The sequence below is a fragment of the Oncorhynchus gorbuscha genome, linkage group LG09, assembly GCF_021184085.1.
Source record: "Oncorhynchus gorbuscha isolate QuinsamMale2020 ecotype Even-year linkage group LG09, OgorEven_v1.0, whole genome shotgun sequence".
Lineage (NCBI taxonomy): Eukaryota > Metazoa > Chordata > Actinopteri > Salmoniformes > Salmonidae > Oncorhynchus > Oncorhynchus gorbuscha.
The window spans coordinates 43430481-43447995 of NC_060181.1; the positions used below are offsets into that span (position 1 = coordinate 43430481).

A 17515-nucleotide genomic window follows, 5' to 3' on the forward strand; every position below is an offset into this window, starting at 1 on the left:
CCTGGACAACACCCTGTCGTTCTCAACCAACATCAAGGCGGTGGCCCGTTCCTGTAGGTTCATGCTCTACAACATCCGCAGAGTACGACCCTGCCTCACACAGGAAGCGGCGCAGGTCCTAATCCAGGCACTTGTCATCTCCCGTCTGGATTACTGCAACTCGCTGTTGGCTGGGCTCCCTGCCTGTGCCATTAAACCCCTTCAACTCATCCAGAACGCCGCAGCCCGTCTGGTGTTCAACCTTCCCAAGTTCTCTCACGTCACCCCGCTCCTCCGTTCTCTCCACTGGCTTCCAGTTGAAGCTCGCATCCGCTACAAGACCATGGTGCTTGCCTACGGAGCTGTGAGGGGAACGGCACCTCAGTACCTCCAGGCTCTGATCAGGCCCTACACCCAAACAAGGGCACTGCGTTCATCCACCTCTGGCCTGCTCGCCTCCCTACCACTGAGGAAGTACAGCTCCCGCTCAGCCCAGTCAAAACTGTTCGCTGCCCTGGCCCCCAATGGTGGAACAAACTCCCTCACGACGCCAGGACAGCGGAGTCAATCACCACCTTCCGGAGACACCTGAAACCCCACCTCTTTAAGGAATACCTAGGATAGGATAAGTAATCCCTCTCACCCCCCCTTAAGTTTTAGATGCACTATTGTTAAGTGACTGTCCCACTGGATGTCATAAGGTGAATGCACCAATTTGTAAGTCGCTCTGGATAAGAGCGTCTGCTAAATGACTTAAATGTAAATGTAAATGCTTGGAGTTTGCCAAAAGACACCTAAAGACTCTCGAACCATGAGCAACAAGATTCTCTGTTCTGATGAAACCAAGACTGAATCTCAAGTGTCACTTTTGGAGAAAACCTGGTACCATTCCTAAGATGAAGCATGGTGTGGGGATGTTTTTCAACAGCAGGGACTGGGAGACTAGTCAGGATCAAGGGAAAGATGAGCTGAGCAAAGTACAGAGAGATGCTTGATGAAAACCTGCTCCAGAGCGCTCAGGACCTTCCAACAGGACAACAACACTATGCACACAGCCAAGACAATGCAGGAGTGGCTTCGGGACAAGTCTCTGAATATCCTTGAGTGGCCCAGCCAGAGACTGGACATGAACCCAATGGAACATCTCTGGAGAGACCTGAAAATAGCTGTGCAGTGACGCTCCCCATCCAACCTGACAGAGCTTGAGAGGATCTGCAGAGAAAAATGGGATAAACTCTCCAAATACAGGTGTACCAAGCTTGTTGTGTCTTACCGAAGAAGACTCGAGGCTGTAATTGTTGCCAACGGTCCTTCAACAAAGTACTGAGTAAAGGGTCTGAATACTTATGTAAATGTGATATTTCAGTATAGATATTTTTTTTTCCAGAAATGTCTAAAAACCTGTTTTTTCTTCGTCATTATGGGATATTGTGTGTAGATTGATAAGGGAAAAAACAACGTAATACATTTTAGAATAAGGCTGTAAAGTAACAAAATGTGGAAGTGGTCAAGTGGTCTGAATACTTTCCGGATGCACTGTATGTTAGCTTTCAGTCAACTCAACACAACTCAACAGTTAAGTTGAGGCATTCATTCCGAGTGGTTAAGGAAAGGGTTAAGGTTTGGATAGGGTTAAAATAAAATGTCAAACGAGCGCCTAGCACTGGGATTAAACCCATGAGCCATGGCTTGCGAGCCTATTATGTGGTAATAGTTGCTCATGCTGCCCCTAGTGGATGGTAGGACATTGCATTGGACATATTAATAACAACCGGGGCGTTGCAATGGGGTGCCTGCAGTTCTGCACCCAGGAGTCATAATCCATGCGAGAGCGGCCTGTTAGAGCCATGAGAAAGGCCGCTGAGACAGAGAGCCAAGGAGGGTTGACATCCTCAGACCAGAACCCGAGGCAGTTTCCTCACCTCTCCAGTCACATACTATCACTGCTCTCAGTGGCTAAACGGGACCACAGGCAACATGTTTCTGGGTCAGGAGAATTCTAAAGCTCCCCTTCAAAAAGTAACCAAAGGACAGAATGCATTGCGATGGTGGTGAATGTTTTAGAGATGTGAAAGAGACTGTGTCTTAATTGAAGGTTTCCTGGTTAAATACATGTTAAATCAAATGAAAGGGTTCTTCTTTGTGATATATCCTCTTTCAGGTGTGTTGGATATTATGTCATTGTGTCTAATGAAAAGTCACAGCTCAGATCTGTGACAAGAGAAGACAAGCATTTGGTTGACCACCATAGTGCCACCACTATGGACCACCACTATGGACCACCATAGTGCCACCACTATGGACCACCATGCTGCCACCATGTCAAGTCATTCATACAACCCTATGTGCTTTATTGGAGTCATGTTGAAGATTCTTTCATGCAGTTCTCAGCATAGTTTTTACATCAAAAAATGATTCAGCAAGCGAGGCAAAATACAACTTTGACTCCTGTATTGTCAGCAACCGGTTCTTCGCACATACGTAGACGGCAAACACATCCCTCTATTGAGCTTTGTGACACTTCTACATTCCTCTATAGGGGAAACTGGGGCTGGGTGTCACTTTTGAACTCACACTTTTTGACTCGTGTGTGTACAGCATTTCTCAGCACAAGTATATCTTACAAGACTCTTGTCAACATTAATAGAAAGACCGAGGTATTGGTTTGAAATGGGGACCACTTGAATTCTCATATCTTATTCTAACATGCTATGGGGCTGGATGTTACAATGTTTGCGGGGCTGTAATGGTGGATACATTCATTATGATGATGTGCAAAATCCTATGGCTGATGTTTTAGAAAACCCCCCGACATCAATCTAAATTGAAATGACTAAAACCAAATCGAAATGGTAGAAATGATAAGGTATGTTTATACAGTCTCTTCACTCTGTCCAGCTCGCTAACAATCAATGAAATGAAAGCTAGAGAGTCATGGAGGATGAAAAATTCCCAAATCGGTGGATAGAGGAAAATGTTTTGGCACATTTTGACAGCGAGGAAATATAACACATTTTCAGTGCTGCCCTCCGGACCTTGGTGAAGACCGAATGCTGCCCGCAGGGTAAAATGAGTTTGACACCCCTGATTTAATACAATGATGTTCCAGCAACTTATCATTTGACTTTCCTTTTTATTTTAATTTGTTTTCATTGGGGGGCATTTGATTTTCATAATGATGACAAAGCGTTCTTTTCTAGCAACCCTCAGAATGTCATGTACTGTAAACCAAATATTTGCTCATTTAATCTTTTCCTCAACCGCCAGGGAAAGGCATGGACCGTATTTGCGGTACGGGGTGAAACGCTCACAGGACCCTTATGTGTTAGGCCTATGTGTGAGTTGAGTCTCAACTTAGCAAGACCCTAAGTTTCCTGAGTAGGGCGTTGAGTGTTAGCAGAGACACTCAAGAAACAGAGAGGCGCTGCCGCTTGCAGGGTCTGCATGGTAGCCTACTCCATCCTCCTTGGACCCTGATAGGGCCCCACTCTGTGGCGCATGACTAATGTCAGAACAAGAGGCAGTGTCCCGCTGCTAGGCTGCACTTAACAGTGCATTGATTTCAAATCCCCAGCGCTCTTCCGAGGGGGTGCTAGGACGCACCTCTGCTGGTGGGTCGTAGGACCCCCCCCATGCCTTGCCCCCCTCTATCTTCAGACCACATCCCCTACCCACCGCTGTGTCCATTTGGGTGAACTAGACTGGATGGGTCTCTCCATACCCCCCCTGCCGCTCTACCTCCCCATGCTGTGGGTCTCAGTGGAGCCAACCAGGGTTCAGGAGCACTAAAGCTCCCACAAGACTGCAGACATGGTTTGGTCGGGAGGGGGGTTAGGGCCAAGTGGAGTCAGGAGGCGGCCGAGTGGAACAGGTCTGTGGTCAAAATCAATGCATTGGCAATTTGGAGGAGCGCTTCCGACAGAGTTGGGAATTTCACATTCCCAAACCCCTTCTCTCCTAGTGCCTGGGAGAGCATGACTACTAGAAAAAAAACATCCTGTAAATCTGTTGGAAAAGAGACTAGAGACACTTGATTTCTGCAGCCTCCTGTCACAAAACCTGACCTGTTCAATACTCATCAGTGTGGTGGCCGGTGTCACGTTAAACACTCAAATCTATTGCATCGTATGGAAAGGATTTCAGCTGTTTGTGTGGTTGAGGACAACAGTAAAAACCTACATGAAAAGCCTACTGATTGGATAACCTTCATTAACCTGCATGCATTTCTAGGATTCAGTTGAGTCTGACCAGATTGCCTCATAATATTATGGCATTAGCTGAGCTCCCAAAACGCAACTGCAGCCAGTCCCCCCCTTACTGCTTTTACAAGAGGGTTCCTTGATATTGATGTCACTACAAGACATCAACCTCAAGGGCTAGACACTTCCCATTTTTAAACTGTGAAATCACTACCCTTTTCTCTCCATTTTGGTGCTTTAAGAGTGAAAACTCTTGTCTTCTTCATGCATTATAATGTAGCAATTTGCATCTGTTAGTGTTAGTATCGTCCAGTGCAGGTGGGGAGGCATACGCAGCTTTCATGTCGTGCATGATATTTCAGATTGATCTCTCTCAGCTGTATTCAGCACGGTGCATGTTTTAAGTAAGGCAGACGGCATTTCACTGTGCGTTAATGGGCTCTCAGCCTGTTAAGAATCAGGGCACAATTAAGAGGTGATAGTTTGATCTCCCACCTCACCGTTCTATTTCAGCTCTGCTGTGTGATTATGCCTTTTTGGGGGAGCCTTATTTATAGTCTCCCACGAACACTGCAGAAGGCAGGGTTTGGGCTTGTTGAACCTTTGTTTGATTCTTGTTGTAATGTTCAGAATGACTATGGGTATATCTTTGGTCTGAAAGACGATGTTGGGGTTTAAAAGATCCGGGGGCTTCAAATTGAATGGAATAGCTTGTTGATCCGGCCAAACAGAACAGGGTTGGGGATGATTGCGTTTTAGTGCATTTTGGAATCCAATTCAAGAATAGAAAAAAAACATGATTTAAAATCTATTTCAATACATGTTCCATTCAATAAACAAATGCATTTCTAGAATTGAATGTAGTTTATTAAAATGGAAATGAGCCCAACCTTGTCACAGGATACAACCTTTTACAATGCATGAATTAAGAAGATCTGGCAATGTCTAGGTAGTTTTAATCAATAACTTCATTTGCCCTTCTATTCCTTATATAGTTAATGATATATGTTGAGTAAATATAAGATCATCTATATGTTATATCCCAGGCTAGGGCAAAATTGAGTAATACTGGACTGCCACTTGCTGGTTAGAAGGAGAAAATGCATTCTGTCCCTGTCACTGATCAGGCTCAGAGGCCTTACCTTATTTCATCATATTTTTTCATGGGCTATATTTTAAAATCATAGTGCTTCATAGTACATTTAGTCTCCTGGAGAGTAGTGCAACATTTCATAATCAGTCACAGTGATTTTGTTCCAAATTGTGTAATTAGTTAACTTACATTTATAACTCTGGTTATAATTGGAAAATGATGATGATCTCTGCGGGCTGCTATGGAAATTTGACCTATCCTATCCTGGTTTTGAGATTAGGGGTGTGTTCGTAAATTAAATCTGGAGTCATAGTGCGCTCAGAGTGCGCTCTTGGTGCTCTGGGTGTTAATTCAGAGCCTTGTCAGATTGTCCAGTTCATAAGTTAATCACTTACACTCAGACAAGAGTGCTCTGAAATCGGAGTAGATTAGTAGCCAGAGTGAATTTACGAACGCACCCTAAGAGTGATTCTTAATTGCAGGGGCCTAGGACCCCTGGCACAGGGGCCTCAGTGAATTTGGAAATAGGTTGATAAACCCTGTTTTAGAGTAGCCGACTTTCAAGGCAAGCCTACAGAAAACTAATGAAATCAAAATCTTCTCTACTTTAGGTTGACAATTAGCTAGTGATTGTCACTGACTGTCATGGAAGATGAAGAGTGCAGCATGCTCTCTTTTGCGTTTTTCTTTCAAAGCACTGTTCTCTGCTCTGTGGTTTACTAAATATATTCTACACATTTCATTATTCTACTAATGTGGTTTCATTATTCTACAAATGCCTCGACTGTATGTTGATTTACTACGTCCCCTTTTTGGCGTATCTATTTAGAATATAATTTGCATCCCTGCTGTCTGCTCGGGACCTGTTCAAGACCATGTTGCCAGTCGCTTGCTTTGTCCCAAAGCTCGCTCGAGGAGAGGACAGGGATACGCAACGTCCATCTGGCATTCCTTAGATTTAATTGGCTATGGACACCAGTCATTTATCGGCTAGTGATGCGAAAGGCTGTCAATCGTGTCGAAGGGCGTCTCCCTAACGTACGCTGAGTAGCTAATGTGGCGAAACCTTTACCAGACCGTCACATTTTCCTTGAGTATATTGAAGTGTCACCGGTCTATCACATTTGCTGAGGCGACAGGTGAAATGGAAGAAAACAGTGAACAGGAAAGACCCCTTTTGAGGACAGTAAGTCATCGATAACGTAATATGTATATATTAGGTCGCCCATAATGACCTTTTTTGCGTTTTAGCAAATGCAGAGATGGAGAAAGATGCTTCTATCCGGTCTCTGTGCTGGATTGAATAGCTTTTGTATTACAACACATGGTGAGAAAATACGATTTAAAAATGTTTTGACAACCGCACTTATGCAGAGCAACAGTTATTTTATTTAGTTTTCTAATACTGTGTCAGATTGGGGGATGCTAGCCAAGTTGCTAGCTAATGTCAACAAGACACTCGTGGCTTTCTGTTTCTGTCGCTATGACGCTTGTGAGGAGGATGAGCGGATCATGAACTCCTCATTGACTGTCCTCTAAGACAATGTTTAAGTAAGTAGCTAGCTAGCTAGTAAAGTTGACTTTTCTCTGACTGAGTTGCAAGTCAAATATGCTTTGATCACTTTAGTTTTGACTGTTAAAATTATACTGATATGACAGCCCAGTTGGACTAGTGAGCGGGTAATTGTACTAGTGAGCGGGCTTACTGTACTTCCTGTTTTGTTGGGTGGGTCTTTCATTTTGGCGAGAGAAAGGTGTTGAAGAGGCAAAAGAGCAACATGGCCCAAAACCTATATACTCTACTTATTTCTTCTGTCCACAGTGGCAGTGCTCTCTAAAGTGAGATTAGAGTTGGTAGCCTGGTCCCCGATCTGTTTGTGCTCTTGCCTGCTGCATTGCTCTCCTTGTCAAGCATAAAATGTTTGGGATGGCTATGAGTGACAAGGACTTGGCATTATAGCACAAACTGGTACTCAGGCTAAGAATCAAGTGCACCTTTATATGTGCTTTCCCATCCTTTCTTACATTCCTCAGTCCTTCCTTAGCTGTCACTTACTAGAAGGTAAGTATACTTGCCATTCCTCCTCATCCAATTGCAGTCTTATCATAATGATGTCTTAGGAAGTGTGTGTGTTGGGGAGGTGAGAGGGTGGAGTAACCTGACCCTTTGCTGTCCTGCGTGCATCTTTCCACTCAAGGCTGCCTCTAGTCAGTCAGTGGCTTGACTATGACACAGGAGACCTCAGACAAATGACTGCTTGAAAAGGACATGTTTAATGAAGCCCAGCTTCACTCTTTGTCAGAGCTGCTCCCCCTCCATCTTGACTTGAAGAATATGTGATTGTTCTTTTGTCAGCAGGGCATTAGATTTGCTCTGTTCACCTTTGGGACTGTTTAAATACAGTATTACCAGGAATGTCATCATGACATCATATAGGCCTAGCTGGTCTCCCATATTTAACCCTCAATTATACAATGGGTGGGTCTAATCCTGAATGCTGATTGGTTAATAGCGCATTCCAGCCGGTGTCTATTCCGCAAGTTGCCACCCAGGCTAAATCTATGACGTTTCGTAAGTTATAAACTTGATCTCCACTAATACAAAGCATGTAGACATTATCTCACATTTCTTTTAGACTAACATTTTGTTTTCAACAGCATAGATTTGTATAAACCTTGCTGTCTGTCTCTCCGACATTTGCAACATTGTTTCAATATTGAAATTTGATCTCCAGCTGTCCCATAGTAATGAACGTGTCGGGAGTCGGAACGAGACAGACAGGCAGGCAGCGTTTCTCAGCCAGTTGATGTTACGAACCAGCTGTCATAATTTTTTATGGATATATACAAAGTAATGTCAATTGAAAAAAAGGTACAACGAAACGAAGTGAAGCTAGCTTGCAGTCTTTCCAGCTTCAGTTTGAAGTGATTGTGTTAGCTGTGTTGTTGGCTAGCTCCTCTGAACAACAGTGTCTTGACGAGAAAGCACGTTTTCTGTGCCAGGCGAAATTGCACCTCATTAGCTTATTGTTATGGAAGTATCCATATAAATGTCACTAGAAAACAGCTTAAACAAATACAAATGCAGCTACTGTTGTTATTCTGGCTGCACGTGACGTGACTAAGTTAGCCATAGTTGGCTAGCAAGCAAGGGATAAGAACATTGCCAGCCAGTATGGCAATGTAATATTTAGGACAAACAACATTTATCCCTTGCTTGTACAAAACAAAAAGACTGAACGACTGGTTCGCCTTCTCTGGCAAACGAACCAATAGAACGAAAGACCAGCCGGCTACCGAAGCAATGGAACAAACAATCAGCCGGCTTGGGTAGCAACCCTAGATTTGTGTCGGGACTATATCTTGTGGAAGGATGAAATAGTATGAATAAAAAAATCAAAATAACATTTTTAATGAAAATATATCGATCATTATTTGAATTTGTTGGTAACCCTTTGTATAAAAGTGATAATGCCTTATCACTCAACTGTAAGCCTCCTGACCTCTCCTACTGCAAATCATTCCTCCTGAATCAGTTTATGGCATTTGTGGAGAGCCCCTGAAACTCCTGACAAACAATCATTGTAAGCCTCAATGTATTAGATTATGAAATTAACTAACATTTTATTTGTCACATCATTTGTAAACAACCAGTGTAAACTAACAGTGAAATACTTACGGGCCTTTCCCAACAATGCAGAGAGAAAAATAGGAAAATGATAGAAAAATGATACCAACAGGAATAGATTAACAAGTGAGGTGGAAGGGGTGGTGAAAGCTGTGACCTGATTGAAGCAGACCTTGCCTGTGCTCGGCAAGTCCAAATGAAACTACCTAGGTTTTAGACATTCATCACCCGACCCTGAGTGAAACTAGAAATAGCTTTCATTCATACACAGGCTCAGAGTACATTACTTGGTTGGCTTACTTTCCCCAACAAATGATAGCTTGTGTGTGTGTGTACACCAATCCCCTCTAAGTCAATTAGTGGACATGCTCCTACAGGATTTGTATGCACTTGGTGGGAAAGCTTTAGAACCACTTTTCAAGAGATGAAATTCTATCAGGCCATAGCTTTCACAACTCTTTCACCCTCAATTTAAGAATATCCCCCATAGTTTGAGATAATATGGGAATCATTTTCTCTCAAATTATTTTGAGCATTTAGACCTATAGGTCCTATGACTGACCAGCGAACTCATCCCATATCCATTTCCCCTCAATTACTGCATGCATGGTGACCACATCCCCTTGCCTTCCCGATATACAGTGCATTCGGAAAGTATTCAGGTCCCTTGACTTTATCCACATTTTGTTAAGTTACAGCCTTATTTTAAAATGATTCAATTATTTGTTCATTAATCTACACACAATACCCCATCATGAAAAAGCGAAAAACAGGTTTTTAGAAATATTTTCAAACGTATACAAAATGTAAAAACAAGACATACCTTATTGACATAAGTATTTAGACCCTTTGCTAAGAGACTCAAAATTGAGCTCAGGTGCATTCTGTTTCCATTGATCATCCTTGAAATGTTTCTATAATCAATCAAATCAAATCAAATTTATTTATATAGCCCTTCGTACATCAGCTGATATCTCAAAGTGCTGTACAGAAGCCCAGCCTAAAACCCCAAACAGCAAACAATGCAGGTGTAAAACATGATTGGAGTCCACCTGTGGTAAATTCAATTGATATGACATGATTTGGAAAGGCAGACACCTGTCTATATACAGTGCCTTGCGAAAGTATTCAGCCCCCTTGAACTTTGCGACCTTTTGCCACATTTCAGGCTTCAAACATAAAGATATGAAACTGTATTTTTTTGTGAAGAATCAACAACGAGTGGGACACAATCATGAAGTGGAACGACATTTATTGGATATTTCAAACTTTTTTAACAAATCAAAAACTGAAAAATTGGGCGTGCAAAATGATTCAGCCCCCTTAAGTTAATACTTTATAGCGCCACCTTTTGCTGCGATTACAGCTGTAAGTCGCTTGGGGTATGTCTCTATCAGTTTTGCACATCGAGAGACTGAATTTTTTCCCCATTCCTCCTTGCAAAACAGCTCGAGCTCAGTGAGGTTGGATGGAGAGCATTTGTGAGCAGCAGTTTTCAGTTCTTTCCACAGATTCTCGATTGGATTCAGGTCTGGACTTTGACTTGGCCATTCTAACACCTGGATATGTTTATTTTTGAACCATTCCATTGTAGATTTTGCTTTATGTTTTGGATCATTGTCTTGTTGGAAGACAAATCTCTGTCCCAGTCTCAGGTCTTTTGCAGACTCCATCATGTTTTCTTCCAGAATGGTCCTGTATTTGGCTCCATCCATCTTCCCATTAATTCTAACCATCTACCCTGCCCCTGCTGAAGAAAAGCAGGCCCAAACCATGATGCTGCCACCACCATGTTTGACAGTGGGGATGGTGTGTTCAGGGTGATGAGCTGTGTTGCTTTTACGCCAAACATAACGTTTTGCATTGTTGCCAAAAAGTTCAATTTTGGTTTCATCTGACCAGAGCACCTTCTTCCACATGTTTGGTGTGTCTCCCAGGTGGCTTGTGGCAAACTTGCCACTCTTCCATAAAGGCCAGATTTGTGCAATATACGACTGATTGTTGTCCTATGGACAGAGTCTCCCACCTCAGCTGTAGATCTCTGCAGTTCATCCAGAGCGATCATAGGCCTCTTGGCTGCATCTCTGATCAGTCTTCTCCTTGTATGAGCTGAAAGTTTAGAGGGACGGCCAGGTCTTGGTAGATTTGAAGTGGTCTGATACTCCTTCCATTTCAATATTATCGCTTGCACAGTGCTCCTTGGGATTTTAAAGCTTGGGAAATCTTTTTGTATCCAAATCCAGCTTTAAACTTCTTCACAACAGTATCTCGGACCTGCCTGGTGTGTTCCTTGTTCTTCATGATGCTCTCTGCGCTTTTAACGGACCTCTGAGACTATCACAGTGCAGGTGCATTTATACGGAGACTTGATTACACACAGGTGGATTGTATTTATCATCATTAGTCATTTAGGTCAACATTGGATCATTCAGAGATCCTCACTGAACTTCTGGAGAGAGTTTGCTGCACTGAAAGTAAAGGGGCTGAATAATTTTGCACGCCCAATTTTTCAGTTTTTGATTTGTTAAAAAAAGTTTGAAATATCCAATAAATGTCGTTCCACTTCATGATTGTGTCCCACTTGTTGTTGATTCTTCACAAAAAAATACAGTTTTATATCTTTATGTTTGAAGCCTGAAATGTGGCAAAAGGTCGCAAAGTTCAAGGGGGCCGAATACTTTCGCAAGGCACTGTAAGGTTCACAGTGTGCATGTGCATGTCAGAGCAAAACCAAGCCATGAGGTCGAAGGAATTGTCGATTAATCCATATAGGCTTTTTTGGTCCTCCAATAATCGGTATCGGTGTTGAAAAATCATAATCGGTCGTCCTCTACAATGGTCACTCTGACAGAGCTCCAGAGTTCCTCTGTGGAGATGGGAGAACCTTCCTGAAGGACAACCATCTCTGCAGCACTCCACCAATCAGGCCTTTATGGTAGAGGGGCCAGACAGAAGCCACTCCTCAATAAAAGGCACATGACAGCCCGCTTGGAGTTTGCCAAAAGGCGCCTGAAGGACTCAGACCATGAGAAACAAGATTCTCTGATCTGAGGAAACCAAGATTGAACTCTTTGGCCCGAATGCCAAGCGTCAAGCCTGGAGGAAACCTGGTACCATCCCTACAGTGAAGCATGACAGCATCATGCTGTGGAGATGTTTATAAATGGCAGGGACTGGGAGACTAGTTAGGATAGATGGAAAGATGAACGGAGCAAAGTACTGAGAGATCCTTGATGAAAACCTGCACCACAGTGCTTAGGACCTCAAACTAGGGTGAAGGTTCACCTTCCAACAGGATAACGACCCTAAGAACACTGCCAAGACAAAGCATGAGTGGCTACGGGACAATCTTTAAATGTTCTTGAGTGGCCACGCCAGAATCCGGACTTGAACCCGATCGAACATCTCTGGAAAGACCTGAAAATAGCTGTGCAGCGACGCTCCCCATCCAACCTGACAGAACTTGAGAGGGTCTGCAGAAAAGAATGGGAGAAAATCCTCAAATACAGGTGTGCCAAGCTTGAAGCGTCATACCCAAGAAGACTCGAGGCTGTAATGACTGGCAAAGGTGCTTCAACAAAGTACTGAGTAAAGGGTCTGAATATTTACAGTATCAGACACACCTACTCATTGAAGGTTTTTTTTCTACATAGTAGAATAATAGTGAAGACATCAAAACTATGAAATTACACATGGAATTATTTCGTAACCAAAAAAGTGTTAAACAAATAAAATTATATTTTATATTTGAGATTCTTCAAAGTAGCTTTGATGACGGCAATGCACAGCATTCTCTCAACCAGCTTCATAAGTTAGTCACCTGGAATGCATTTCAATAACAGGTGTGCCTTGTTAATTTGTGGAATTTGTTTCCTTCTTAATGCATTTGCCAATCAGTTGTGTTGTGACAAGGTAGGGGTGGTATACAGAAGATTGCCCTATTTGGTAAAAGACCAAGTCCATATTATTGCAAGAACAGCTCAACTAAGCAAAGTGAAACAACAGTTCATAATTACTTTAAGACATGAAGGTCTGTCAATCCGGAAAAATTCAAGAACTTTGAAAGTTTCTATAAGTGCAGTTGCAAAAACCATCAAGCACTATGATGAAACTGGCTCTCATGAGGAGGACTGCTGCAGAGGATAAGTTAATTAGAGTTAACTGCACCTCGGATTGCAGCCCAAATAAATAAATGTTCAAGTAACAGACACATCTCAACATCAACTGTTCAGAGGAGACTGTGTGAATCAGGCCTTCATTATCGAATTGCTGCAAAGAAACCACTACTAAAGGAGACCAATAAGAAGAAGAGACTTGCTTGGGTCAAGAAACACAAGCAATGGACATTAGACCGGTAGAAATCTGTCCTTTGGTCTGATGAGTCCAAATTTGCGATTTTTGGTTCCAACCGCCGTGTCTTTGTGAGATGCAGAGTAGGTGCACGGATGATCTCCGCATGTGTGGTTCCCACCCTGAAGCATGGAGGAGGGTGTGTGATGGTGTTGGGGTGCTTTGCTGGTGACAGTGTCTGTGATTTATTTAGAATTCAAGGCACACTTAACCAGCATGGCTACCACAGCATTCTGCAGTGATTTGCCATACCATCTGGTGTGTGCTCAGTTGGTCTGTCATTTGTTTTACAACAGGATATTGACCCAAAACACACCTCCAGGCTGTGTAAGGGCTTTTTTTTAGCAGAAAGAGTGATGGAGTGCTGCATCAGATGACCGGGCCTCCACAATCACCCAACTTCAACCCAATTGTGATGGTTTGGGATGAGTTGGACTGCAGAGTGAAGGAAAAGCAGCCAACAAGTGCTCAGCATATGTGGGAACTCCTTCAAGACTATTGGAAAAACATTCCTCTTGAAGCTGATTGCAAGAATGCCAAGAGTGTGCAAAGCTGTCATCAAGACAAAGGGTGGCTACTTTGAAGAATCTCAAATATAAAATATATTTTAATTTGTTTAACACTTTTTTGGTTACTACATGTTTCCAAATGTGTTATTTCATAATTTTTATGTCTTCACTATTATTCTACAATGTAGAAAATAATAAACAATAACGAAAAATCTTGAATGAGTAGGTGTGTCCAAACTTTTGACTGGTACTGTATGTAAATGTGTTATTTCTGTTTAAAAAAAATAAATTATCAACAATTTCTAGAAACCAGTTTTTGTTTTGCCATTATGGGGTATTGTGCGTAGACTAATGAGGAAAAAAACAATTGAATCAATTTCAGAATAAGGCTGTAACGTAACAAAATGTGGAAGAAGTCAAGGGGTATGAATACTTTCCGAATGCACCGTAGGTAATTTATTTTCCTTTCACACACATTTCCCTTGACCACACATAAGGTTCTGAGCTTTTACCACCACCTGCGTTTGACCTTGGCTCTACCTCTGTTGTCATGGAATTGTACCTCAGGTGCCAGGAGAATCGTGCCAAAAGGCTTTGTGTCCTGCTGTCTTCCCCCACTAAGATCTGAAATAGGTTCTTAGTTCAGCGGGTTCAGGCTCTCTGCTCTATTCCATTTAAAGCTCTGTAGAGGCGTTATCAAAGAAGCTGACGTCTTCCTTAATTGCTGGACTCCCGTATCCAACAAAGCCTCCATCTTCACCCTACATTTTGTACCGCATGAACCAAGACAAGACACAACGGTGCTTCTGTTCATACAGTACTGTATCTATAATGCTAGGCATAGTCTTGGGTAGGGTTGAAGTAAAGCACAGTCTGTAGTGGACTAAGACTGTAAGCCTTTAAGTGCTGTTTTTCTTGGAAGGCTCACGGCCAATAATGTGAAAATAATACCTTTTTGTACGCTTTTGTTTGTTTATGCTTGGTTGCTTACTTTCAAATGAAATGTTATTATTTGCCCACAGAATTCTCCCCCCTCCATAATTAAATTCCAGTCGTGAGTATTTGATAAGAGTTTTTACTGCACTGAGCTTATTGCTTAGTCTAAGCATGATTTGTAGGAGTGGGGTTGTGAAGTAGGTACAATGGGTTATGAGCCTAAAGGAGAAACAGACCAAAATGATGGCTGGTCTCTGGTCTCTACTCCCTACCACTGAGGTGTATTGTTCTATCTGATTCATTGGGCTTCACCTATATCTGCGTGTGTCAGGATAAGCAGGACAGGTTATCAAATGAAAGGAAACCTCAAGAGTCCATGTAGCCCAGTAGTTAGTTAGTAAGCTTTGCTGGTTTGTGGAGTCTTGATTCTGCAGTCATATGAATTTACAGGAGGTAGTTTAGTCTGAGGAGTCTGTATACTAGCTTCTCCATGTCTGAACATTCATACTGGAATCTGGACAATAGCCTGTCTGTCTACGGGACTCAATTAGACTGAAACATTTCCTGCTCTGGATCTTTCCCAAGGTCAGGTGCTGAGAGGAGACTGAGGACAGTGGTTTAGCCGTGGGCTGGAGTGCAGAAAGTCCCCCCCCGCCAAAGCAGTCAACCCATTGGTTCCAGTCCGACACCTTCAGTATACAAAAGTATGGTCCTATAAATGTGCGATACGGATAACATGGACGGGATCACAGAATCTGACATTGAATCGGAATTGTACAATATTCAAAAATGCATTTAACTTAGGGAATCAACTAAATATATTGACAATGAATTCACTTGCCCAAGTTAATCATAAGACATGGACAAAATGCATCATTGATTCGTATTTCCTGCAACTTTCTAAAGAGACAATGGGAATTCCCCTTCTGTGTATGTGCGTTTACCACTTTGTGTAGCCGTTAGCGATGATGCTAATGAAAAGTCTTCTGGTATATGGAAAGGCATTCAATTAAATGTTAACTACGAAGTAGCCTATGTTTACCAGGCATAATGATACCATGGTTATTTGCATCTATCCAGTGGATATTTGTTTTGCAAACTCTACCATCACATGTGCAATAAAAAAACATAGCTACACAACAGCCACAGGCATTTGTCATGTCCTCCAGAACTGGAGGGGTGTATTTCAGTTAGGGCTGGCACAATTACCGTATAATCGTGGAACTGCCGATTATGGATGAAAATAAAATTACTTTCATAATCGTTTAATATTTGTTTTTGTGGGGGACATCTGACTAAAGACAAGACAGCCGGGCATTTGTGCGGTTGAGGCCATTTCTGCGGTAACATAGGCTCTTTACAATGTTATGAAACTTTGTTACTCCTCGCTGAAAGGAAGGTACTGTAGGAAAGTATTCTGTTGCCTAGGCATGAGCCATGAGCAAATTAGTTTTGATCAGCCATGGAAACAAATTGGCTCCATATTTAAAAAGAAGATGGAGAACAAACAATGAAGGAAAAATACAGGAGTTTTCGTGCAGGTTCAGCAAACTAGCGCAAAAATAATATTGTGATATTGTCAAAATTATATATTGTCAGAAAGAATAGCTAACTATTTTTTTTCCCTGCATCACTAAAAGATGGGGCCAAATCTGTGCTCCTGGCACCAGTTTTGGATGGGTACCATAATCTTTGCCACCTAAGTGACAAGGTGATTGCTGCTTAGTTAGATTAAGAGCGTAGCTAAACAAACAAGAGTAGGCTACTCTTCCATCTATCAAAAACATCCAGTTGAAAACACACATTTGGCTGATTTTAGAGAAGTAACCTACCTTTCTAGTTTAGATTATTTTAAATCATGCAAGATAACGGTAATAGCTGGATATAGCTTGGTTCTTGACTGGTGAGTCAAGCAATTGACTTGAATTAAAGTTGGGTGAAAATACCAAAAAATCATGTATCACTGTATTTTTAAAATGTTTAAATGACGGTATTTTATGTTTTTGTATAATAACAGTTTAACATTTGCTTTATGAGTAGTGCGTGAATCTAGGGTGCCAACACATACATTCTAAGTGATTTCAATGGGTCTTTCTCCATTCTGTGTTGGTTGACATGAAAATGCCAGGGAGGAGTTATTGTGACAGGGTAGGATTCAAAGTGATGGTCAGTGTTTCCTAATGGACCCTATAACCTTTGGCTACATTGAATGTTTCTTCTTAGCTACTTCATGTAGGTAACATATTCATGCTTTGCGTATTCCTCTTTGATTTAGAAGATATTGTTGCACAAACAACATGCTGATTTGGGTCGCACCATCCTTGTTTTTTTCCAGGCTGTACAGCTAGTTACGTTTGCTCAGACTCAGTACATTTATTAGCTAGCTAGCCAGCTAGCTAGCAATTAGCTAACTAGCAATTAGCACAATTTAGGCCCAGCTTGCTAAGAAAAGATGAGCTAGCTGTTTGCAGATGTAAGAAACACAAACTAATAGTGTCATTATAGAACACTAGTCTAGTGGATTTATATTACGAAGCAAAGTGAAAACATATGTTGTCATCAACACTTTACCTTCTATGACGGTATTTGAATGTTTGAAATGCTTACTTACATGGTAAGGTTGTATTCGGTGCATATGACAAATAAAATAGGATTTTATTTGATGTGATGCATTGACCATGCAGACTGAACGCAAGGAGCTAGGTCTGTGTAGAAAGCAGCATGAGCGAGATGACAGATGACTCAAGTAGAGTACACTATAAAAATTGGCGTTATACATGGCGTATCACATTTAACAAACAAAACATTCAAATACTGTTAT

The 17515-nt window shown here is 42.0% G+C and overlaps 1 protein-coding gene across 6 annotated transcripts in view; it reads left to right on the top strand.

Annotated features, from left to right (window-relative positions):
* The first annotated feature begins 6316 nt into the window (after positions 1 to 6316).
* The window catches only part of LOC124043664 (sodium bicarbonate cotransporter 3-like), a 71140-nt gene continuing 59941 nt past the window's right edge, over positions 6317 to 17515 (top strand). For 4 of the 6 annotated variants that reach the window (XM_046362472.1, XM_046362478.1, XM_046362473.1 and 1 more), the window contains exon 1: positions 6317 to 6457. In XM_046362472.1, coding sequence (XP_046218428.1) covers positions 6326 to 6457 — 132 coding nt within the window. In that variant the 5' untranslated portion in view covers positions 6317 to 6325. The remainder of the gene's footprint in view (positions 6458 to 17515) is intronic. The other 2 variants (XM_046362479.1, XM_046362481.1) reach the window with 1 other exon arrangement.